This window comes from Aythya ferina (genome assembly GCF_964211825.1).
Source record: "Aythya ferina genome assembly, chromosome: 3".
Taxonomy (NCBI): domain Eukaryota; kingdom Metazoa; phylum Chordata; class Aves; order Anseriformes; family Anatidae; genus Aythya; species Aythya ferina.
In genome coordinates this window covers 75,702,401-75,728,080 of record NC_140298.1, presented here as the reverse complement: position 1 = coordinate 75,728,080, position 25,680 = coordinate 75,702,401, and the positions used below count along the sequence as shown (strand labels likewise).

General features: G+C 42.5%; 1 protein-coding gene across 6 annotated transcripts in view; it reads left to right on the top strand.

Annotated features, from left to right (window-relative positions):
* CEP85L (centrosomal protein 85L) overlaps window positions 1-25,680 on the top strand; it is a 151,675-nt gene that overhangs the window by 110,696 nt on the left and 15,299 nt on the right. For all 6 annotated transcript variants that reach the window (XM_084512327.1, XM_084512330.1, XM_084512326.1 and 3 more), the window contains 3 exons: window positions 8,929-9,050; window positions 20,714-20,831; window positions 22,806-22,982. In XM_084512327.1, the coding sequence (XP_084368453.1) occupies window positions 8,929-9,050; window positions 20,714-20,831; window positions 22,806-22,982 (417 nt within the window). The remainder of the gene's footprint in view (window positions 1-8,928; window positions 9,051-20,713; window positions 20,832-22,805; window positions 22,983-25,680) is intronic.

The window sequence follows — 25,680 nt, the reverse complement described above, 5'->3', positions numbered from 1 at the left end:
TTTCACAGACGCTCCTGCGTGAAACTGGCTGCGTTTCTTGCGTTTGTCAGTGGCGCAGGAGTTTCAGGCCAGAATCTTCAAATTCCTGACTTCTGAGATGCCAGGACCTGACCTTTCTGTAGGGCAAAGCCTCTGTAGTTCCCTCTAAAATCTGTGGGGAAAAACAAAACCACTAACAAATAAGATAGGTGGTGTTTCCATGTGTTTTTTGTTGTTTGCATACTTTTTTAAGCTGATTTTTCAAAATTACGTGTCATTTTTTGTTGCATAATGATGTATGTGTACTGTACGGGGATGGGGGTAGGACGATGCCCCTGAGCAATGGAGATCTTCTCGCAGTAGATCCGCCTGCTGTGCTGCTTGGTTTGCTGGCTGAACCACGCACGGTTCCTCCAAGCAGGAATCCCTGCAGTGGGGGCAGAAACTCTGAGTATGCCTCTAATTTTTACATCTGCTGAAGCTTTTTAAGGTAGTCACCATCAAAAGTAAAGGAGTTCTGTACTGCAGAGCTCCCAAATCCGTACATCTTATTAACTTTGCACCAGCCTGTTTCTTTGGAGAGCTTGTTTTTATCTTCTCATCTTCTGTGAGGTGACTGCACTAAATCCAAGGTGACTTTGCTAAATCCCCCACAAGCTGTTGCTTATAAAACATCCTTGTCTTTCTTCCCTTAATCTTTGTTCATGGTAATGAGAGCTGGAGAACAACAGAAGGGGGTTTTGCAGGGATCTTTTGGAGGTTGTTTCTCCTTAACTGTTCAGGTTTATCCACGTAAGAGGGAGCAGAAGGCAGGGTGCCACTACCTGATCGCTCCTTCCCCGTGTGCCGTCAGTCACAACAGGTACAGGCGCTGCATCTGCCAAACCTGAAAGGCTGCACCTCGTTCTTTGTGCGAGCGCCCATTGAGACCAGCTCTGGATTGCTATTTTTAAATATTTTGTGTGTGTGTGAGTTTGTGTGAATACTTGGTTTTGTTTTCATATAAATATTTTGAGCGTTTATGCTTTATTTTTGTGGGATTTTTTTTGTTTGTTTGCGTTTAACCTCTGCGAAATCTGATGAATGTTAAATCCATGGTTAATGTCTCTTTGAAAGACAGCAAAGCTGAAACAAACAGTGCAGAAGAGAGGCCCGGCTTTCTGGTCTGGAGGCCAACACCCTGAAGATCTTCCATCTGACAAATGGGCACCACTGGTGAAGGATTTGCCGAGGATCAGTTTTTCCCAAATGCCTACTCCTGCTTCACATTAACTTGAGGGGAGGACACCTCTTGTTTGAGGTCTTTGCATGTCTTGTCCAGAGAATCTGATGCCATCTGCTTCTTACGGTCTTTTAAATTTTCTTTTCCAATTACTGCACAGCAGGTATGCTTTTTTTCTCCCTAATATTTGCCCAAGTTACACGCCCTTTTCATCAGCCTCTTGTCACAAAAGGGCTCCCATCCGTTTCTGTGCAGGACTGGTGCCTGAAGGCTGGCAAAAAGGGAAGCCTTTTTGCTTCTTTCTAGGTCACTTCTGCATCCCCTCTTCTTTAGCAGTGAGCAGGAATAATAAGTAATGAACGAGCAATTAACACAGGCCCTTCAGAAGCTGATATTTGTAGATATCAGCAATGTATATTTAACAAAAAGGTTTTTATAAGTGATCAGAAGTTGGTCGAGGATGTCCGAGTGCAAGTGTCCGAGATACTGTACTTCCAGGGATGTTTCCATCCACAATGGTTTCATGACTTACATTTTCTTCCCAACTATTCTTTTTCTTTTTTTCTTTTTTTCTAATCTATTTCTGCCTTATTCATCCAGCCTGTAAAATCTCGCAGAGAAAAACGCATGCCCTACATTCGCACAGCACTTAAAGCAAGGGGCGTTTTGTTTTACCCTTTGATTAACCGTAGTCACTTTTTGGTCATGCTGCTCTCCAGGTCAGAATGGGAAACCAAGGAAATGGAATTTACCTTCATTTTACTGATTCCCAGAAAATTTCAAGACCAAATTAATAATTAAAAAAAAAAAAAAAAAAAAAAAAAAGGAAAAAAAATAAAGATCCTGGTTGTTTTCCTTCTAGAAGCTCCCTTTCATCTCCTGATTTATTTTTTTTTTAGTAGAGAACATTTGAATTTAAATGCAATGGGAAGATAACACGCACACTTAATAAAACAAGTGCTTCTATACTTAGGAAAGACCCAATTGTTATCAGTGGAAAATTCCAGGCGCTGCTGCTTTTAACGTCACGCTAAGTGGCACCTCGAAGTGTTTTGTGTTCGTAACGTTTGCCAGAATATAAATGGAAAGGATTTCTGACAAAAATAATATTGGCGTTGTGCGGAGCGCGAAGGAATGCTGTAGCAGCACATAAAAGCCAGGGATGTGCCAGGGCTGATGGCGAGACGGGCGGCAGAGGGTGCCCCGTGCTCTGATGAGCGCGGTGGTAGCTGAAGGTGGCCGAGATGAGGAGCAATGGGGACGGCCACGTGCCTGCACCTTGCAGCCAGACCCTCCTGCAGGCAGCAGTGGGTACCTGCGGGGATCCTGCCCGGCCCTCTGAGCTGACATTTCTTTCAGCTGCCTCGTTTGCTGCTGGAGGCTTTTGCCTCATACCCCTGCAGGTGCTACAGGGAGCAAAACCTCCTGGTCAGGCGGTGGCCATCGCTGCAGTTTGCATCCCATGCCTCCATGCGATGCCAGCAGGAGCAGAACCGCTTTTTTTTTCCCCCGTGGTGAACTGCATCCCTGGCCATGGGGGTTGTTTCCCTCCGGCTCAGCTTCCCAGCGACTCGCTGAGAGCTCCCGTGCCGGGGGACGGCCGTGGGGGTCAGCGCCCGCCTGGTGCAGATCAGCAGCCGCAGCCCAGGGCGCTGGGAGAGGCCCTGCAGAAACTGCAGCGGTGCAGAGGCTCCTCCCTGCTTGCTGCGGGACAAGGCCATGTATTGCTGAGCCAATTTTGGGACTCCAAATGAGCAACATCCCGTTAGCCTCCTGCACATGGGGATACCAGTTGGCGCATCCGTCGTGCCGGCTGCCTGCTCTTCGGCACTCCCGTGTGTGAAATCCGTGCAGCTCAACTGGGGCTGTGTACGTGTAAAACCAGCCCCTTCTTAAACAAGTTTTAATCTTTTCAGCCTGTGAGGCTGGTACCTCACTGCCATTGTCCTGATGGGTCATTAAGTCAGGGAGGGCTTGCCCTTTGGTTCCGAAATTTTATTCACTGTAGCTCTTAAAATTTGCATCTTCTTTCAGCTGCTGGTGAGATGCTTTAGCTACTAATCCCTATCTCTTTTAGTTTGTTCTTTATTCTCCTGACGCTCTTATCCCCAATTTCATTCATTCTGTATTTGCCTGGTACTCTTATTCCAAATTTCATTCCACCAGTCCTGGTCATATACATACTCTCAGCCTGGGAAGCAAAGCATTTGCTGTCTCTTCAGCCCATGTCCGTGGCGTTTAGCTCTTTATTCATAAATCAGTTTTTCTTAGCTTCCTAATATTAGGCTTGCTCTTCTTTGAACATGTTCTACTATTTCAGTGACTTTCTGGTGCTGTGATGCCCGGGACTGAACATGTTTTTCCAGCTGGGTTTGTGCCAGAGCTATTTAAAGTCGCTGTTGTATTCCTTCCCTCTCCCCCTTTCTCTGTGACCCGACATACCGTGTGCAGGCAGCCCAGACTTGCATGCAGCTTGTTTTCAGGCAGGTTAAACTGTGAACTCCTGGCCGGTCTATTCTCCCTGTAGGTCTGTGGTCCTCTAATATTCATTACTTTGCAGTTTACATATCTCCAGAGAGTATGTTTTGGATTTTTTTCCCAAGCTTTATTGATTTTTGGTACTTCTTTCATGTTGTATTTCACCGCTTCCTGGTGATGGGATGCTGACCTCTCTCTGATACATCCGCATCTCTCAGTACCTCTATTTCATGTTTCAATTTTGACTTAAGTTATCTACTTCTCCTCATTAAAAATTCCCCAAGGAACACCTCACTGACGGGGTGAGGGTGCAAGGGCACAATCAGATGTTCTCTCTCCCCCACGACTGCTCCAGACTTGCGGCAGAATAGCAGGACGTGATGCAGCCAAGGTGCTCCTGCCAAGAGTTTTACGGATTGCATTCGGCCGAGCAGAACCACTGCCTCCCCTAAATGGCAACGATGGAGCAGAGAGGAGCAGCAAGTAGGTGGTGGTGAAATACAGACACCACAAGTCAGGGTTTCTTAATTCAGACCGTGGCCTTGTTTTTACCCGTCCGGGAGTCTGTTTGTTTTTCTGGCTGTTTTTTCTAGTGCCTTTCGGCCAGGCACAGCATCTTTCTGTAGAAGTGATTCCTTGCAGAAATACTCCTTGCTTTGCTTTAAAGTGATTTCGGGGCTGACTCAACCGTTGCAGCCTCATCTCATTTCTGCTGTGTGAAGGTCCCGAGCCCTGCCTTGCCGTGCTGGCAAGAAGACGGATGACCTTGCAGGACTGCCTGAACTAACGCTGTGTGCCGAAGCACTCGCCTGATGCTGGGAAGAGGTCTGGGTGGGGAGGAAGGGATGGGCGAATCCTTCTGCCCTTGCTCTGTGGCCGGGAGCTCATCAGCGACCACCGCGCAGGCTTTGCAGATCTGATCCCTTCCCCATCACAGGGGCAGCCCCGAGGCACAGCCCACGGAAGGAGCCGCTTGCTGTCTGGTGACTTTGGTTGCACCCGTTCTTTGTGGTGGTTACCTTTGGATGCCCACAATTATTTGTCTCCTGAACAGGGAATGCCTGTGAAATTCGCTGAGAGAAGACAGGGCCCTACAGAGCGGCCTTTGCCCAAAAGGGATCATTTGCTTAGCTTAAATTCTGGCTCTCTTTGGCTGTTAGTAGTGGGCCGTAAAAGCTTTACTGACGTAGTATAGACGGTAGTAAATTATTTCAACTGCAGCTTTCAGAAAAAAATCTTTAAATTCCACTTCTTTTTTTTTTTTTTTTTTTTTACCATTAGCTGTCATTTTGACATTTTCAGATTCCAGCTCTCCTCCGCGATAGGCCGTGTTACTAGGTGGGGCGCTGTGCTGCTCTGGGGGCTGAGACACCGAACGGTTACAGGCAGAAGCCACAGGCATGTCTGGAGGAGATAATTGTAATTAGTGCAATTAAAATCCCAGCCGTTACTGGCCTAAATTATCCAAACGTTGTTATACTCTTGTCCAGAGAAAAGTTATTTTCCCACTGTTAAGGAACATGATGGAATCGGTCAGCAATGTGTGTTCAGAAACAAATACTTGAGCATAGGCTAGCACAGCAAAGGCTTTTTTATTTTATTTTATTTTATTTTATTTTATTTTATTTTATTTTATTTTATTTTATTTTATTTTATTTTATTTTATTTTATTTTATTTTATTTTTTTCCCAGCAACCAGCTGAGTCTCAGCAGTGACTTGAAGGCCTGCCAAGTCATGAAAGTCAAGGCCAGGACCTTGTCAAAAAAACAGCCTAGTGAGGGCCTTTGGACACTGCTGTGCAAAGGATACTGCTTTAGCAGAGCAGATGTTCTTAGTCCAAGCTTGATACGCTTGGAAGAGGTGCCAGTCGACAAAAATAGTTATATTTTCTAGGGTAGATAGGGCAGATGGAAAAGAACGCCGTCTGTTTCAAGCTAGTTCTTTTTTTGTATTTGTGTTTTTTTTCTGTAATTGTGGCGGATTCAAGTTGATTGTGGGTGGCTTGCTGTATACGAATCCTAAAAACGTATCTTGCCTCATTACTTGGTTTGATTTCCTTAAGAGACAAAACACTCGAATGTAAGCGGACCACCTGTGTGTTCCGCACCATTCGAGGCATCCAAAAAGTCTGGAATGGTCAACACCACGCGCCCACAAATGAGTAACGTGTCTTGTTATTCTGGGCAGCGCTAAGAAGTATTTTTAGCTCTTTCTTTTTTTTTTTTTAATTGCTGAAACGTGATAACAGAAACAGATCTTTTGTTGTTGTTTTCGTCTGTTCAGAGTGATGACTTGAAGCACACGGGCAACAGAGATAATGTAAAATAATGTTTTGTGGGTCGTTGTACATATGTACCCAGCTGCCATGTGCTCCATAAGATCAGATATATTCCAAAGGCAAACCATCTTGATCAGCAGCTAAGGAGGCCTTATGTATTAGACTTTTTAGGAACTTAGGAACATGTAATTGACAAAATATTGCTCTGTTCTTAACTTCGTTGCCTTGCTTTTCAGCAGCCTTAATATTTCATTGACTTCTTGCATAGTTGGTTGTACCAAGCTGAAGGCTTTCTTTTTAATGGTAGTGCAAACTACCATTACCAAACTACCATTAAGAGTTTACTTAAACCTAGCACATAGGCAATGTGCTTGCTTTGACAAATTTTGCTAGGGAAACCACTGGTGGCTTCCAAAATATTTTCAGTTATGATGGGTTCATACTTACATAACTGTATTGAGTCTCATCCCCTCTCTATCTCCACTCAGTTGCTTTTCCGAAGAAGATTTGTTTTTATTGTTCAGTCTTAAGAGACAAAATTTGCCTTGCTCGGTGAATGGGATGATTTGGCTTTTTAACGCCATGGATCTTCTGTTTATCACGTCAAACTCTTGTGTGGGTTGTTGATTTTTTTTGGGGGGTAGGGATGGAATTTCTGGCTCAGAGAAGTAGGGAAAGGAGAACAAAGATCTAATCCAGCTGTTTAGGACTCTTTATCATTCTTTTTTACTGTACCCAGTGCTGCTGAGGTGGCTATATAAAACAATTAGCTATGGCAGGATGAAGCAAAGGAAGAATTTTCATGACACGAAGTACAGTGATAGTTAGTGATGTTGTCACTTTATACTGCAGGGCATGGCATGTGTGACTAAGAGAGGCTTTCCCTGGAGTGGTTTTGTGTTTGTGCTGGTGACTATTAATTCAACCAGTCACGAGTACAGCTGTCAGCTTTCAATATGTGACCATCCTAAGGTATTCTGTAAGAACCGAAGACTCCTTTGAAGTTACCTGGTCTGGTTTCAGCAATGCCAACAAAATTAATTTGAGATTTGTAGATCTGTAAAGGTTATGCATGTGTTTTACTTACAGGAGGAATCACAACTCGGTTAACACATCTGTAGTAGATCTTAATCCATGCAGCACTTGGCTTTTCCTTTCCCCACCTCCCAGTAGAGTACGGCACCATCTTCTTAGTTTCCCTGAGCAAGCATAGGTTTAATGGACTCAGTAGAAATGGCAGATGTGACAGGTTTTATTCCCACATCGTTTTCAAACATAGAATGTACTCCAGTAAGCAGTTGTATGAGGCGCCTTTTTTAGACATGACATTTAAGAGAATTTCCAAATGCCTTCAGTGGTTTTCATTGCTTGGGGGATGCAATCATGAATGGGCATAGGGCAAGAAATGGCAATCATAGCAACCAGCGAACCATTTCAGGGTAAAATTTGATTTTAATATTATTTCACATTTTACTTTTCCTCAAAATGATTCTATGAAAAGGAACTGTTTTTCATGTCAACATTGCCTTTTCAATAATATATAATGCTTAATATTGTCCAGCAAGGTACATGATCAACCCTAAACCATCTACAGGCTGGATTCTGGATGTGCGTGTTGATTTTTTTTTCCTTTGTTTGCAAATGACTGATAGTATTCCATTAGCTGTTTTTTATTTTTTATTTTATTTTATTTTATTTTTCTCAATAATTGACATTAAATGTGTAGTCTGGGGGGGGTGTAGATTGGTTTCTTTTTTTTTCATCATACCAAAGTAATTATAGTACTGCATCTATCCGGTTTGTTAAGCAGAGGAAGTATTCTGTGGAGCAGATCAGTTGGACTTGTTGGGATTTCCTTTTTGTGACAGTCTTAAAAGATTCTTTAACTAGTTGATCTCATATCTAGTTTTCTAGTTTTAAGTTATAAATTTAATGAGGGAAAATGTGTTTCTGCCTTTTCAAGTTCATTTTTATCAACAGGCAAGTTAGGGATTGAACTGACCTAGACTGAATGGGGAAAAATACTCCTTCAACATAGAGAAGAGACCATGGATGTCTCTCACGTCATGACTTCAGCGCGTCGTGGTTCTGAGGTTTAGGCAGTGATTTCCCTCCATTCAGTAGAGCTTTGACAAGAAATGCATAGTACTCGAATATTACATACCTGATTTTAATAGCTGATGCTATGTTTCGGTCTTAATGTTAGTTGTTTGCTCTTCTTCTAGGGACATGGTTTAATGGGTGACATTGGTAGTAGGGTTGGACCAGATGATCTTGAAGGTCTTTTCCAACCTTAATGATTCTGTGATTCTCTGATTCTGAACCATGATGTTGTTGGCTCCTGTTCACTATGACTGTTGTCTACAGATCAGTTTGTGGTGAGATGCACAGCCTGGCCTTTGTGAAAATTAATGGCAAGCCTGAAATCTGTTACTATACGAGATTTTTATTCTTGGGAACAGTTAGAATTTAACCAGAATTATATTTCCATATTCTCTATTCCAAATGCACATGCTTATAGAGGTATTTGTATGCCAAAATTGCAGGTGGGAGTTGTGAAAGGAATGGTAAGCATTATCTGCAAGTTATCAGTCAGTGTGAAGCTCTCTCATTTCTAGTGCTTGAATAATTGCAGCAGGATATGAACATTTTGTGTTGTTCGCATTAATAAGTAAAGAAGTTTGTTGCCTTAATAAGTGTTTAAGTTCTAAATGAGCTTTTCATCTCAAACTGCTTTCAGAGCTGTGAATTCATTAGTACAGACATGATAAAATGGTGTTTAAATCACTGATGAAGTTTGTTAAAGAAAGTCCTTATAAATCCAGTTTTTTTTCTATAAAGCAAATCCGAAGAAATTACAAAGCATTGTTACGTTTCTGAAACAACAGACTACTTTGTAAATTCCCTGATATCTAGGAGATTATCTACTCTTACTGTTTTGGAGGCTAATGATAGAAATGTTTTATGCAGGTTCCGACTGGAACATCTCGTCAGAGTTACCCAACTACCAGCTATCAGGACTTCAGCAACTGGGAATCTCTAATGAAAATTAAAGAGGGGCTGCTAAGACAGAGAGAGATCGTGATCGATCGGTGAGTAAGCTGCTCCTGCTGCATCTGTTAGATGACATAAAAGCTATGGTGTAGAAACTGACTTTCAGGAGAGCTGCTTATTCAGTAAAGTTGTTAGGTTTCAGTCCAGCAAATATTTACGTACGAAATATGTGGTACCTAGACCTTGCCAGGAGAGAAGACAGGCCACTTGCTAAAAGTCTTTTACTGATTTGGGAAAGTACTTAGGGGTCTGATGCTTCTGCAGTGGAAAAGAGAGAGCAGGACCAACAGCCAGTCCTGCTGTCAGCCTGCCCAGCCTAGCTTCTTACACATCTTCGTGTTTGTATCAGACATTTTTCTGCTTGTGAACGGGTCTTGGGAGTGATGCAACATGTCAAGTAGTAAGCTGCATTGAACTCATTTTCTTCTCCATGACCAGCAGAGATATGCAGTATATTTGAAACCAGCTGGTAAAGCTTTGAGAACTTGGTCTTTGCAGAAACATGGAGTGGTAAAATCCTATTTAAATGCTCATACAAATTGTGTAGATAATAAAATACTAAATTCTGTATGTCAAGAAATACATTGTTTCTAATTGAAATTGGCATCAGTCTGAGATAGGCCTTGGCAGCAGCTCACTGCTTTAAGTTTCTAGTATAGTTGAAGTAATCTCTGGAATTCTTGAAGTTCTAACTTAATGATGAAATGAAGCCTTAATGAGGAAAACGTGCTTTTATGAAAGGGCTTGAGCTTAATGAAGCTTACACTAAATTAGCAGATGTCATCAGGAGCTGCAGTTTGGATGCAGGACATTTAGGAAGGGCATTTTTATATTTGATACAATTATCATTTGGCTTAGTCTGTGTTTTAATAATAAACTCTTGGCTCGTGGCTGAAAGAGGAGTGGTTGTTCTGATCTTGAAATAGTTTTGCCCTCTTATTGCTTCTTTGCTCCGCAGCCTGAGGAGAACTGTGTAAAGCAGGTGTGTGCTAATCACAGGAATGTCAGGCATCCATGATGAATGTTTTCATACTTCATCTGGTAGTTACTCTCCCTTAATGGGTGGAGATAGACAGCTTCGGCACGATTTTCTTTGGCAGCAGAATTATGCACAGTCTGTTCCTTCCTCTGTTGCAACAGAAGAAGGAGCTGCAGTGGTTTACAACGTTTCTGCCCCCAGCAATCTGACCGGTGCCTCTGCTGTCGCTGCAGTGATGGCCAGCATCAGCTTCCCCGATAGTAATGCTGTGTAACATGCAACACGCCTTTCGGTGCCCAGGCTGTCACCAGCATTTGTAAGGACATCGTGCGTGATGGCCAGGGGCTGGCTTTGGTGCCTCTGCCGAGCACCTACACTCTACGTGAAGGCTTATTAGACAGTGGCAACTAAAATGTCAGTTCACATTATTCTTCTCACACTGAAAACGGATTTATAGTCAAGGGTGAGGTTTCATTTTACTGAAGTGACAGTTTGCAACCTAGTTACCTGCTAATGTTACTTGATACAGTCCATCCTGAGGAAGAAAAGCTATTTTTTGACATCCCATGGCATTGTATTTGTTCTTTTTTTTGTACAAAACATACTTCTGAATGACTTAGAGATAGCGAATACGGTTCTCTCTGGATTTAAGAGAGAAGTCAGTTGAGGTGATTCCTTTCCATTCAGCTGAAAAGGCAAAATATGCTCTGAAAGCTATTGAAGTGAACAAAGACCACTTAGTGATATTGCAGTCATTTGCTTTAAGTAGACACTGGGAGTTACAGTTAAGCACAATGTAAATTGCAATAATGCAGTATAATAATGCACCGCAGGGAAAGTGTTCTTTTAAATATTGAGCCTGCATTTGGGCAAAAAAAAAAGCCTTAAAATTTATGATTTAAAAATGAAATAAAATAATTTCAAATAGATCATTTATGTTATTTAAAGTTAGTACAAAATGATATTGCATGTTTGGAAGGATTTTGCAAAAGATTTTCTTTATTTTTTTTTATAAAGAAATACTGTCTTCTATGCCAAAAAATATTGATGATTTTGCTCATGGAGCAAATAGTACATACATGCTGTCCAAAATCCTAGAAGCAGAGAAACCATTATAAAGTGTTAGTGTTTATATTTATTATTAGATGGAGTATTCACAATACTTATGTACTAGTAATATCTTTTTTCAAGGCTATCTGTATTTTACCAGGGTAGACACGAGACATTGCACTGAGAATCAGGATGATGTTTGGGACCCAACCTAGGTCTGCTGAGGGTTGTGCTCAGTGGCACAGAGTCCAGTTGGAGGCCTGTAGCTAGCGGTGTCCCCAGGGGTCCATACTGGGTCTAGTCTTGTTCAACTTACTCATTAATGACCTGGATGAAGGGATGGAGTGCACCCTCAGCAGGTTTGCTGATAGCACAAAGCTGGGACGAGTGGCTGAGACACCAGAGGGTTGTGCTGCCATTCAGAGGGACCTGGATAGGCTGGAGAGCTGGGTGGAGAGGAACCTCGTGAAATTCAACAAAGGCAAGTGCAGGATCCTTCACCTAGGGAGGAATAACCCCAAGCAGCAGTACAGGTGGGGGCTGACCTGCTGGAGAGTGGCTCTGCAGACAGAGACCTGGGGTTCCTGGTGGACAGCAGGCTGACCATGAGCCAGCAATGGGCCCTTGTGGCCTAGAAGGCCAACGGTACATTGGGGTACATCAGGAAGAGTGCTGCCAACAGGCTGAGGGAGTGATCCTCTACTCAGCCCTGGTGAGGCCACAGCTGGAGTCTTGTGTCCAGTTCTGGGCTCCCCAGTACAAGAGGGACATGGAGCTCCTGGAGCGAGTCCAGCAGAGGGCTACAAAGATGATGAGGGGACTGGAGCATCTCTCTCATGAGGAGAGGCTGAGAGAGCTTGGCCTGTTAGCCTGGAGAAGAGATGGCTGAGAGGGGATCTTATCAATGTGTATAAATATCTGAAGGGAGGGTGTCAAGAGGATGGGGCCAGACTCTTTTCAGTGATGTCTGGTGACAGGACAAGAGGCAGTGGGCACAAACTGAAGCACAGGAAGTTGCGGCTGAATATGAGGGGACACTTCTTTGCTGTGAGGGTGAGAGCCCTGGCATAGTTGCCCAGAGAGGCTGTGGAGTCTCCTTCTCTGGAGATACTCAAAATCTGCCTGGGTGTGATCCTGTGCAGTGTGCTCTAGGTGGGCCTGCTTGGCAGAGGGTTGGACCAAAGGATCTCCAGAGGTCCCTTCCAGCCTCAGCCATGCTGTGAGGCCAAAAGGCTACTGGTCTACCTGGCCTTACCTTAAGCTCCTCAAGCCGATTCAAATTCTGAATACTGGCCTAAAATAATTGTACAAAGCTGGCTAAATTTTGGCTAATTAGAATTCAAGATGATGGTATTTAAGCTGCTTATGTTTCTAGAAAGTGGAAGAGGAATTCTGCTGCTGACAGAGGTCTTGGTAGGTGTTGGCCGAAAAAGCCCTTTACGATTGTAGTTCTTGAAGAGTTTTAAAAGGTGTGGTCTTCTTAAAACATGTCTCATGTTGAATTTACTGTCTGATAACTGGAGGATGTGAGCAAGACTTGTTTAATTCTTGAGGGGAACAAGAGCTTGGGAGAGCTGGGTTACCCTCCTGCTGTCTGGAAGCTGAGGAGCGGCACAGCAAACAGCAGGATACCGGAGGGTGGTGCTCTGAGCCCTGCTGCTCCAGCCTTAGCTGTTTGCTGTTGACAGGTACAAGGAAGAGTTGGATGAGAAGAAACATCCCGGGAACACCCTTATCTTGCTCTTGTCACCAGCTGCCCTTTCAACTGCCCGGTTGCTGTCCAGTTTATTTGAGGTTAAAACGCACTCTTCTGCTGTGAGTTGCGCCAGGAGCCAGGAGGTGGAGGAGCTGAATGTCACTTCGCACCACACACCTTGTTCTGTGTGGAGTGCTTAAGTCTGTTAATATGCAGGAAACAGAGGCTGTGGATGTAGCAGTCTCATCGAGCTATTTCACCTTTATCTTGTTATAAAGGTGGGGGGAGGAAACAAAAACCTGCTGCCTGTTCCCCTTCTTGCCCCACAATGACAAAAAAAAGCAACAGAAATCCAGCTCTTCAGGACTAGATTATTAGAATCCCAATCTTAACAATTTGGAAAAGCTGTAAACAAATTATTGTTTAAAACAATTCAAGGAACACCACTCACTGTGTAAATCACCTCACCTGGGTAGGTTGGTGTGTCACTGGAAATTCAAAGCCATGAACAGGATTGAAAAAAAAAACAAAACTCAGCCACTTGCATTTGTGAATAGAGTAAGTGGCTTGATATATGTTCTATACACTGTGATGAATATCAGATTTTCTAGTAGATGATTTAAAATCAATTTGACACATGTAGTTGAACAAGTATAAATGAATGTAGTAGCAGAAATGGGTGGGTATAAAAGTGGATTTATTTTGCTTTCAAAGCTACGGTAGGAATTGCTGCCAATTTAATGAATCAGAGATTGAAATTTGCTTTTAAATCTGCTCTTAAAGAATGGGGAAGACCTCATTTTCCGAAAGGGAAAATGTGGCATGAGGGAGGAAGCCCAGCATGTGTGTGCACACAGGAGCACGTTGGCGCTTCCTCAAAGTGTGTATCGCATTTTTTCCACTTAAGTTCTGTTGGTACAGGCTGTGAATAAGGGTCAGGGGTCTGAAGGGTTTTGTCTGTAAGAGGAAATCTGCTGCTGTAACAATTACTACTAGAATGTCACCCGCTGTACAAAATAATTGGATTATGTCATTGTCTTACTTCTCCCGTAGTTTCATATGTAACACTACATTGTGTTTAGCACCAGAGGGAGCCAACAGTGTTTGTGTTGGTTTAGAAAATTACAGCATCACGTTCGAATTCTTTGTGTTGTTTCCGTGTTGTGTACTCTGTTCGGTACATTAACAATACTGAAATTACAGTGTTTTGGTGCAATTGGGAATGTGTTTTAAGGCTGGCCAGCCGCTGTGGATGTCTCCAGTGTGGTATTGGCACTGTTTGTTTGGCAGGGATCGCGTATAGGGGGGTATGTGAATAAATGCCAAATATCTGAACATATGACATAAGCTGCTGAGAATAACACTCCGCATGCAGGGTTCTCTTCCAGACAGCTTGAGGGCATTTGAACTGCTTTTTAAGGAAAGGCAGATATAAAAGTATAATTTTAGTGATTAGCTGTCATTCCTTGAGGCACAATAACATTTGCATTCTTAAAACAGTTGCTAAATCATTAGCTTTCCATCCAGAGTTGAATTACACTTCAATGTTTTCATTGGGACAGTTGTATTAGGTTTTCTGTCAAGTTGGCCTGCCTTGATTTGTTGACATCAAACTGCATGTGAGCTGGTAGTGTTCGTGTTACTGCTGGCGTAAAGCTGTAATTTGCTTAATTTGAGCATGCTCCGTTAAGATTTGCAGCCTTAGTATGTTCACTTGAGGGACAATTTGATGCCATTTTTGATGAAGTCAAAACAAACAGCTCTTCCTTAGGTAACAGCCTGAGTTGTGGCTCTAATGAGGGAAAGTAGGGCTGGAAAGGACCTGCCTGATGTTCGTGCCAGGCCATGGAGGATAAGCTGCAGTGGTATCGCTCCTGATCTCTGTAACCTGTTCTTGAAAGCCTGCAGTCGCAGATGGTCTACAGCCTTTCTAGGTAGGACAGTTTGCTGATTAATGAGCTTAAACATTAGAAAACTTTTCCTAATATGTCTTAGTCTTTCCTCCCAGGTCACGTTTCCTAGACCTCTGGTAGCTTTCATTATTCCTTGAATTCTCTCCAGCTGCTTTTATATCTTCCCCAAAGTGTCAGAAGCGGACAGCTGAGGCCTCCCTCCTGCTGTGTACGTGCCTCTCCCACAGGCCACCCCTCTGCAGCGCCTGGCTTTGCAGTACCGCCTCGTGCAGTTGTGCTCAGCTCTAATCCCAGACCTTCTTCTCTGGAACTGCTGCTGCAACAATTTCTGCTCTGTGAATTTAAATGTTTTTAGGCAGTTTCAATATTTGGCAGAAATGGGAACAGCAGGGGAGCGGCACGGCACGGCTTGCTCTGTATGCATCTTGTCAGGAGTCTGCAGGAGTTGCAAATCTCCTTGCAGAAGTAAGGGTGCCGTCCTCTGTGGGCAGACAGACGTGTCTGTGTCCCGCTTGTTCCTTCCACCCCCTTGCTTAAATAGTGGAGATCATTTGAGAAAGTTCAGTGAGTTGTTGAACATGCTTTTGCCTGGCCTCCCTGTACATCAGTGCTAGCTTACCTCCCGTGAGTCAGGCTAGCATGCCAAAAAAATTCAAAATAATCATTTAAAAATGATTTGAGGGGAAAAAATCCACCCCAAAACCCCACCAGACTTGATTGCATTACAAAATCAGAGACCATCTCTTTTTTTTCCCTTTTTTTTTTTTTTTTTTCTCATGAGCTTTAGTGGTGTCAGAGCTCTTTGGCCTTATCTTACAAGTTATGGAAAATGTATTTGCATTGTTCTTAAGACTTTGTTTACTACTGATCTCTCTTCCTATCAGTACTTTGCACGTTTGGACTAGTGGTCCCAAGAGACGGTGCCTTTAAAACAAAGGGATATAAAAATTAGTATCCCACTTCTTAAAGCAACAAAACAAAGCAGTATATCTTTAACTGCAGTGTGGAATAAGTAATATTGGTACTACATAGGGACCCTTTTTACATTATACTTCATGGCCTGATTCTGAGGAGATCTGCAGAAGCATTTTCATCTAAAGCACTATTTCTCAGTAACCTTTGAAGGTGAGCATCAATTTTCATTTGATTCATTATGAAGTTACTAACATTGCTTCAGTGAGAGAAAAGGCTGTTTTCTGCAGTCCCTGAAGTGTCTGAGGATGCCGGACCTTTATCTTCATTTGTAGTCTAGGAGTCTTAGATTTATGCTAATTTAAGTCTCTTAAAAGTTGAGGAGAGAAAATGCTTCTCTGGCAAACGTGGGTTTTCATGTTAGAATAAGTGGAAGATAAGATGGTTTTCTAGAGAACAGATTGAGCTGGTCCCAGGTTGATGAAAATGTGGCTTGTTTCCAGACGAATGTAGATATGAGTGTCTGTCTAAGCATGTGTGCACAGTTAGCTGGTCCTGCGTGAATACAAGAAAATTATGTGAATGTCATTTATGTCGTACTAATGTTCTGAGAGAGGCACAGAAGCAATTTGTATATTAAACAGTTTATTTATTATTAATGTTGGTCTCTGAAGGCAGTCCAGGCTCTTGCATGCGGAGCTGAGTTGCGTCTGTGCTACCCCATGTCCTTTGTGCTGACTGTAGTTTTCAAAAAGGTTTGTTTGAGCTGAAGGACAGAAATACAAGAGAATTAAAACCAAGATCGCCCTCAGCTGATATTTCACAGTTATGGCTGTAATTTTCTTTTTGTCCATTTAAATAGCTCTAGTTTGTGTCAAGGACACCTGTAGTTTTCCTCTGGATTCTGACCAGCTTCAAAAGGAGAGTCCTAGTCATCCAGGACAAGGTGGGCTCAACTCAGAGGAAGCTGTGTGGGAATATAAGTATTTTTAACAGGCAGGCAGTCATATAAGGTGAATGATTCCCCTTAAACTCCATGATTATCTTGATCAGGTAGCCTAGGCTGTAGTGCCAGTTGTTTGTGTAAGGACAGTAGTTGGTAATTCCACAGGAAAGGCAAGACAGCTGTATGAACTGCCATGACAAGTTTGTAACTTTTCCTTAACTTACAAAGTGTCACTGATCTTTGGTAGCAAAACGTGATTGAAGGCTTGCAATTTTGCATCAAAAAGAAACGATGATTGAGGAAAAGTAAAATAAATGAATAAATAAATAAAAGGGGGAGAATAAAAGATGTGTGCATTTTCCAAGATCTGGAAAGTAGGCAAAGTCATTACTTTGCAAACATGATAAGGTTTTCACTAAATAATCTAGCTAGCATGTAAATAACTAACATGGGGGAATCAGGTTGAAAAAAATAGACAGGGGAATTTAGAGCACGTAGCCACCAAGTTTATCGCATGTCATGGATAACATGTCACTGCTGCTGAGTCCCATGAGAACAAACGTATCTGAGAGCAACACACAGAGGAATTGGTCTTAGGATAGCTATAAATTATGGCTGGAAGTTCGAAAAAAGGTGTTGAAAAGGCATAGGGTGAAACTCCAGGCCATCAGTGGAATTTGTAGAAGGAAAATAATAATAGTAATGAAAATATGGATAAAACAAGCAGGTTACTTCTGAGAAGAAAGAAAAAAAAAAAAAAAAGCAACTGAAAAATCAACTTCTCTAAAGTAAACTACAACAATGCCAAAGTGCCTTTGACATCTTCATTGCAGAGCTCTTCTGTGGGCAATTGAAGTGATACTCAGTGTACCATAGTCTTCTCGCTAGTATAAATGAAGGTTTGGACTTAGTTTGCTCCTGCACCCCCTGTTCCTGGAGATACCTGTATGCCTTGAAGGGGAGCTGGAAAGATCTGTCCAGAGGTGTTTCTGAAGATGATGTTAGTGCTGTGTTTGTGTTAATTGGTTGGATATGAGAGTTAAAGTTTATACTTTTTTCAGTGACATTTTCTTCTGAACAAAAAGATGCACACATCTTTTATTCTCCCCCTTTTATCAATTTAAGTAAGGAACACTAAGGAAATCCTGTGAGAAGTTTTGTGGTATTCGTATAACATGCCAATAGGTCTTAATGATCACCATAGAATTGTAACACTGGCTGATAGAAAAATGGAATTTGTGAATTAGAGTTATTTCTGTGGTATTAGAGGTGGTGTTTCCACCGAACCTGGCTGTGCTCTGGTGTCTTTGCTGAGATCGGCCAAAACATGTAGAGAGCATCGGCCCGCTCTGGCCTGGCCGCCGCCAACATGGAGGACGCGCGTGAGGTAAAGCCTCCAAGGGGAGGCGGCCCTGCTGCCTCGAAGGTGAAACCTCTCCGTCTCAGGATTATTTTTGTTTGTGGCCTACCCAGAGCAACTGTCACTGCATACCTGATCAGAAATATGAAAGCATCTGAATGATGAATGGTTTTGTGTGTTTTTTTCATGATGGATTGGTAATAGGGAGCTTGTGGGGACACTGTCCATGCGGCAGCACGCAGGCCGTGTTTGTGAGAGCGCTTGAACTTCTCCACACTCCTTTTAAATAACGCTTACAGCCCGTGGTTATGCAGCGGATTAATAGTAACAGCTGTGGGGTGACAGAGGCTTAAAACTGTCTTAGCATATGAGAACATCAGTGAGAAAATGCATCTGGTATGAAGCCTCCAAAGACTTATAGGACTGTATGTAAATAGTAAACATGTTTCTATGGTGCTTATCTTTCACTCGGCTTGTGACTGCTGGGCTGTTTGCAGGATTTTTGTTCCTGGGTGCCATGAGGTTAATGATATTTTGAGAGAGGCAGTTATGCGGAGAAGCTGTGCAGGATCCGCGCAGACGTGAGCCATTTGCACGGCATGTTTTGCTGGCCAGGTTTCAGATGGGGGCAGAGTTTCGTGCTTTGCAGAGCAAAAAGAAGTAAAACGGTTACACTCTTTGCTAGCTCAGCTCTGTTTCATCACGGATTAATTTGTCTCAGCTTTTTTCCTGCATGGATTTGGTAGGGTAGGGAAAAGATTATGAAAGAAAATACGGTAATGTAGTTAGAGGTTCAAAAGTATTTTAAAACGCTTACCCCGCTCTGTAGGGTTTGGTTCAGGCCACTAATTCCTGTCTGTTAAGGAAGGCGCTGCTAAGATGAGCCACAAACAGAAAATCACGTAGTGTTTTCAAGGGATGAAAGGCAAATGAATAAATAATTTTAAAACAAATGGGGCAAGGATATTTTAATAGCTATATCTAGTAAGTAATAAGGTAATAAAAAATGAAAAATGACTTCTGTTCAGAGGTTAGGACAACTCATAGTAAATGATCCTGGTGTCTGTGATCAAGCATGCAACAGTAGGCGGCAAGGCTTTATATTTTCTCACATGATTGCACAAGCTCTTGAGCTCCTGTACAAGTTGTGAGCATATTCTTTTTCCTGGTTTTCAAATCTGCTTCTTCCAAAACAAGTTTGAAGCTTTTTGCCTGTAGTGCCATTGTACAGAAAGACACCAACCAGAACAGTAGAGTCTGAGTGCAAAGTTTTTCAGTGTCACGTAATACATTTATGTTTATAATGGTTTGTTCCATCTGGATAGTAAAATGCTAACGGGAAGCCTCAGAATCACCTGTTATGATACAGAACATTCTAATACTTGCTGTGGAGTCATGCAGCTACATTCAGTTGCTCTGTTTAATGAATTATGTTGAATGAATTGTCTTAAGGCACACAAAGTGCAGCTTATTTATACTAATTTCCCGTTTGTTACAATTTTTTATTGGTGTAGAAATAGATAAACATTAAAAAGATTTGTTTTGGGCACATGCATCATCTTTTATGCTCTCCTGGTGTAAAAAAGACAATAAAAAACAAAAGAAGAAAATGGAAATGAAGGAGTACACAGACTCACAGAATAGCTGAGGCTGGAAGGGACCTCTGGAGCCTGTATGGTCCAATGCCCAGCAATCACCTACAGCTGGTTGCCCAGGAAGGACCATGCCCAGGCAGCTTTTGAAGGTCTCCAAAGAGGGAGACTCCACAAACTCGCTGGGCATGAATGAAAGCTGTTTGTAAATTGGTTGAGAAGGTTGCTATGTGTTTCTGGTGCAAACTCCATTCCGGTTAATTACTGAGGTGCCCATCTCTCCCCGGGGAGTCTCTGCCCAGCAGACCTCAGAGTCCTTATCTCCCGGGTAACTTGGGCTGGGGTTGAGACCTGTCTTGTATTTGCCATCTAGTCATGCTAGCTCAAATGCAGTCATGATTTAAATAGTGATAGAATGTATGATATAATTAAATAGTGATAGAATAGCGATACTGTTTCTGCTGTACACTGGCCAAATGATTGGTGTAGGAGGTTCAATTCTGGCTTAGTTTGCAGTGCAGTATTTTACTGCAGGGGTGGGAAATATTTTACATAAAGTAACTGAAAAGGTCTTAAGCAGAGCAAAAAGAAAGACATTGCAAGGGAAAAAGCCATGCTGTCCAACTAGTATAATCACCTTCTCTTTTTAAATTTCTTTCTGCTCCGCATGATTTCTGTGTCTTTTTATATTGTATCAAAAGTCAGCTCTCACAGAGAGCGGGTCCAGAGCAGGAGAAGCCCCAGTGAAGTGAAAACGTGAGTTCTGTTTCTTTGCATTCTGCTTTCCAGATACTTTTTTTTTCCAGCTTACGTTTCTGGCTGTAGGAACAAATGACAACAGAAGCGGCTCTCCAGCTCCCACAAAACTGTGGTAGAGTTTTCAAATACATATTTATAAAAGATTAGTTTATGGTTCCCTGTTGGATGCAGGCCATTTGAGGTATGCTGAAATGAAAGGTATACAGCAACTTCAGTTTAATAGCTCATATCTTGAAGAGGTTCCAGTTCCAGTGTTAAACTAGGCTAGTAGCAGTCTGGCTGCCTTGGAAAAAAGCCCACAGCTAAAGTAGATTCAGGATTATGAAATGCTTAATCTGATTCTATTGAGTATTCGTTACTGCTTCATTTGGCAATGTGGAAGAGAGAAAGTAAGTTGAATAGCATTTTTACAGCATTCCGTGTAAGTCTTAAGATCAGTGTTTTTAAAATCTGTTCTATTCTCTTCCTTTTCAAATAAAATCTATTTATCACAGGCAAAAGCAGCAGATTAACAATTTACATCAAAAGATAAGAGAGAATGAATTACGAGCTCAACATGCAAGACTGAGCCATCTTGTGAACTGCGAAGAACCTTACATGACTAATTTGCAGGTAGGATGGATGTTTTTCTTTTAGTGAAGCTTTCCATTACCCAGTAACTGCCACTTGAAAGGATGCTCACAATTTACTGCAGGATAAAATACAGAGCATTTATGTTTGATGGTTGTGTCGTTATATAGCTGTAAATTGCATAGAGTACAATATCCTGTAAATATTGTAGTTTATTTTAGATCTGCAGAAATTTAAGTTATGTTAATACAAGTATGTACATACCTGTTTTGAAAACTGATAAAAATAGGGGAAGAATGAGGTATTGCAGCACTGTGCACGAATAATTTTATTAACAGCATGCATGTAACACAGCTGTGCAAGGAAATATTAGGAAATAAATCGTTTGATAAGGGAGTATCTGGAAACTGATGAAAGGTTTTCTGAAAAGGAGAAGGAGGCAGTACCCACAGGAATAGTTAGGGAGCTAGTGTCGATAGAGTAGATGGAAGAGAAGTCAGAAAACAAAGAGACTGGCAGAGCACTTCTGTACAAGTCATCTGAGAAGGATATACATTTTAGTATGTAGGGATATAATATTTACTCTGAACTACTTACTCTGAAAGGGAACATGTTGAACCCTGAGCACACCTGTCCTAATACTGATCTGTGCTGTAGCACACACAACCCATCTCAACACCTCCAGGTATATGAAAGGCCAAACAACAAAAGAACGTTAAAGGCAGGTACACAGAGAAATAGCTTTTTTTGTCCCTCTTGTATTACGTTATCATTTCTGTCACAAACACTGTACAAGGATCTCAGCTAACATGCTTCAGCGTGGCATTAATAATAACACAAGCTGCAATAACACAGATGTGCATCAGGTGAGAATCTGTTTTTGAGAAAGGCAAGAAATTCAGGTAGCACCTCAGTGTGAAGTTGGGTAGAACTTTTTCAGACATCTTAGAATGTGGCTGTTGGTACTTCCAGAAGTTCTTTTTTAAAAATACGTAAAAAAATAAATTGTCTAGATTAAGATTTTGAAAAAGTATTGCAGAAACTGAGATGTGAACGTACATACATTAGTGTACCGTATTACACTTCAAATAAGACAGCAGATGCTTTCATCTTTCATAATTTATAAAGTACAAACAATTTATAATGGCTCTTAGGAATTCTGGTTGATTTGTTTGCCTTCCATAAGATTAATTTACAAATGAAAATCTCCTTTAATGGAGATTTTAATCTCTTCTAATGCTTTGCAGAAGGAATACTATTATTTAAAAAGCTCTCTGTATAATTTCTTTAAGGATACGGGTTTATGTTATTAAAAGAATATTGAAACTGAAAGACTAATGGGATGCGTCTCCTTTTTCATCCTGCATGCAGTTGATTTCCATTTTGTGCTTGTCTCTCCGTGGGCTGTGGGAGTGGTAGAATAATATTGAACTGCAGGAGCTGAAAAGGGAGGAGGATTTTCATAGACACAACAGAAGGCGGGAGGCCTGCCGTCTGGTGTGGCTGTAATCTCAGGCTAGCCCCGCACCCTTCTTATCTCAGCTGTGGTAGCTCTGAGGTTTAACTAGTTGACTAATGTTCTGATTTAGCAAGGTCTGTGAGATCGGAGCATATTTTACTTTAACAAATTCACAGCCATTTTATGCAGTGGCTTTCTTTTTAGGGGAGAGTATGGTAGTGTAGTGGCAGTGAAACATTTTTTCTTTGGATTTTGTTTTTGGGGGAGGAAGGTTGGGAGGGGAAGTCATACCTCTTCCATAAATCTGAGGGAGAAATAGCCCCACAATGTTTATTTTCATCTGTTGTGAATGGAAGTGTCCAGCTTTTTTTCTTTTCTCCAGCAGATTCCTGGAATACATGCTGTTAGCACATATTTTAATGTTCGAAAATCAAACCCCACCCTTCCTGACAGTGGAAAAAAAAAAAAAAAAAAAGCAGGATTGTTTTCTGCTCTGCTGCTGAAGTATGCAGTGGTATGTGCGTGTCCATTTATATGATTTTCTTTCTTTTTGTAAGCAACCACAGTATGAGGGCACATCACTGCAACCTCACGTGTCAGAAAGATCAACTTCCCACCTTGAGGAGTTTGAGAGAAAGATTGCAGCAGACGAGAATAAGGAATTACAATTCAAAGAACTTCTAAAACAAATTTCTAACAAATCTAGCGAGGAGAAAAAGAAGATGGAAGAAAAAGTAAGTGTCTTTCTTGTTCTGAATTTCCTTTTGTCACGGTCACAGGAGCATGTGTTTTGCTTGCAGGTAAGCAACTTAGTAAGTGGGCTGCAGAGCTGTTTTCCAAAGGAAGCTAAACTTTATCTATGATAAAAGTTAACAGTGGTAGTATAAGTGGACTTGTAGTGAATACATTCTAGAAGTGAAACCAGAAGAAAAGGCAATCAAAATGTATATTTCCAACCTGGTAATGACTATTTTAACAATCTGCTGGTTAAACTTGCTGTGAAGAAAAGCTGCTCCCCTTCACTAAGAATTTATTTGGGTTGAATGTTTATTACAGTAAATAAAGTGTCGTTTATAAACATCGGAAAAGCATGGAAATTAAATCACTGTTTTTAACATGGCCTGTAGAAGCAGGCCTCGTGCTTTGAGATGCACTTACCAAACTGAAGGTGCCTACTCAGCAGAAGTGATTCTCCTGCAGCTTTCCTAAAACATGCAGGATAGACTTCAGTCTGAGACGAGGAAGGGGCTTAGATGGCTGTGTTGTTGGAACTGTCACGACAAGAGGTTTCTTTGGAAGCTGAACCAATACCCAGGGTGGCTTTGTATGTCCTGCCAGCCTGCCTTTCTCGCAGGCAGGAATGCATCATTGATCAATGATTCGTAATGTTTTGGGGGATGTTGTCACTGTTACCTTTTCTTTAATCACTGGGCCTTGCTGCTGGACTTGGATTTATGTTTATGCAGGTTCAAGAGGCAGGAGCAGTATGGCACAGCGAAGTGACAGGTAGGAAGAAAAGGAAAAAATCACAGTTAGTCTTAAATTCTGTCCTCTTGTGTCCAATAAACCCTGCAGTACGCCTTTCACTAAGGGTAATGTTCAGGAAGGGCAGAAGCTGGATTCTCCTGCTTCCTCCTGTCTATTTTAGTGCTTCTAGTGCTTGTGCTCCTTCCTCCCTCTCAGAACTGCTGCTGGGAGTGGTGGCAGTGGCGGGGACCTGCGCAGCAGTGCCTGTGTCAGCTGGATGGTTGGTAGCCAGCAGCCTGACTCACCCCGTGACGCCCACCCCACCCATTCTGTGCACTGAACAAAAGGCTCTCAACAAGCAAAAACAACAGGAGGGAGAGGATATGTTGGAATCATAAATTCAGTGTCCTCCAGTTTGAGGGAAGTCTGCAGGGGGAGGAAAGAGAGGTGGTGAGGTCCTGCAGCAGGCTGGGAGGCTGCTCAGTGTGCTGGGTGCAGAGCCTGGGGACAGCCCCCTGCAGTTCCTCTGCTGTGCTCGCAGGGAGGTGAACCCACAGCCCAGAGGCCTGGGGTGTCTGTACTCAGTGGGACCAGACATTAGGGGGCAAAAAAAACAATTTCTGTACCAATCAGAGAGGATAAGGTTTGTCAGTCCAGAGCCAGCTATGGCCAGAGAGTGGGGAAATGCTAGGAAGCTGAAGTAAATTAAAGTTGAGATGAGCTTTTCTTTTAAGTACATGCCTGAAGAAACACACAGTTTAGGTTAAGGTTGCTGGCATACGTATCTAATTCTCTGTCTGACCCAGTGTTGCAAATAATATTATCTTTTCCTCTGCTGGCATTTTAAACATACAGCATTTCAATACAGTATGGGACAACAAGGGACAAGCTGTGACTGTTCCGGTGCAGGTGGGAGGAAAGAAAATAAAAGGAACACTCCCATTTCCTTGGCCATCAGTCATTAGTGGTGAGAGGTCTGGAAGGTCTCCCTCATCACAAAGACAGGATGTACCTGAACTGGAGAAGGTTCAGAGAAGGGCAACAAGGTAGACATCCATCAGAAAATCACAGAAGTCATAACTGCCTCAGGAGGGCCTCTAAGTCAAAAGCAACTGGGGGCTGGAAAATGTGTTTTCCTTGTTCTTTCCCTGCTGAAGACATCTGCTTATGGCCACCACTGGAAACAAGGCACTGAGCTAGAAGAGCACTTGGTCCGAAGTGCTTGTGTCACTTCTCATGTTAGGGTGGATGTACTGGATGCTTTCCTTCTGAGAAACAGCAGGGCCAGCAGAGGTAAGAGGTGCCCTTTGCTCACTGCTGGCATCATGCCTGGCTGTGCTACCTGCAGACGTGCCAAGCAAAGGGAGTATTTGCACCCCGCTGTGGATGATGCTGGTGCCTGAGAGGAAGGGTTGTTTTCTCCAGGCTCCACGTGTACTCGGTGTGGGACCGAGGGGACTGGAAGCATTTCAATTGGCACTGAACTTTCAGCAGCCTGAAAAAGCTTCTCTCCTGTGGCTGATCAGCAGCCGTGGTGGCTCCTTGCAGCTTCCAAGCTGAGGGAGCTTGCTCAGGTCGAGACTGCAGTGTTGTCCACAGTGCCTGGGTTCCTCCTTTCCTTCTGCCAGGCACGAGTGTGCCTCTTGGTATCTGCAGATTTTGCAGCACTCGCTTTAGTTCTGAAGCATTTAATCTGTAAAGTGAACTGCTGAGCTAGGAATTACTCAGTTCAGATACCTGTACCCTGCTGGCTCCTTCTGCTGTGGTTACTTGCGAAGGACTCCTCTAAGGCACCACAGATATCTCCTGTAGTAGCAGTAGTTCTGCCTTACGTTTTCTATGGTTTGCTTTAATATTTAATTGCCAGGAGGTGAGAACTTTGCTATTTTCTTCCTGCTTCAATGAATCATGTTCATGAAGGAGGAAATAATAAAATAAACACAAACAAAAAAGCAGCACAGCTTT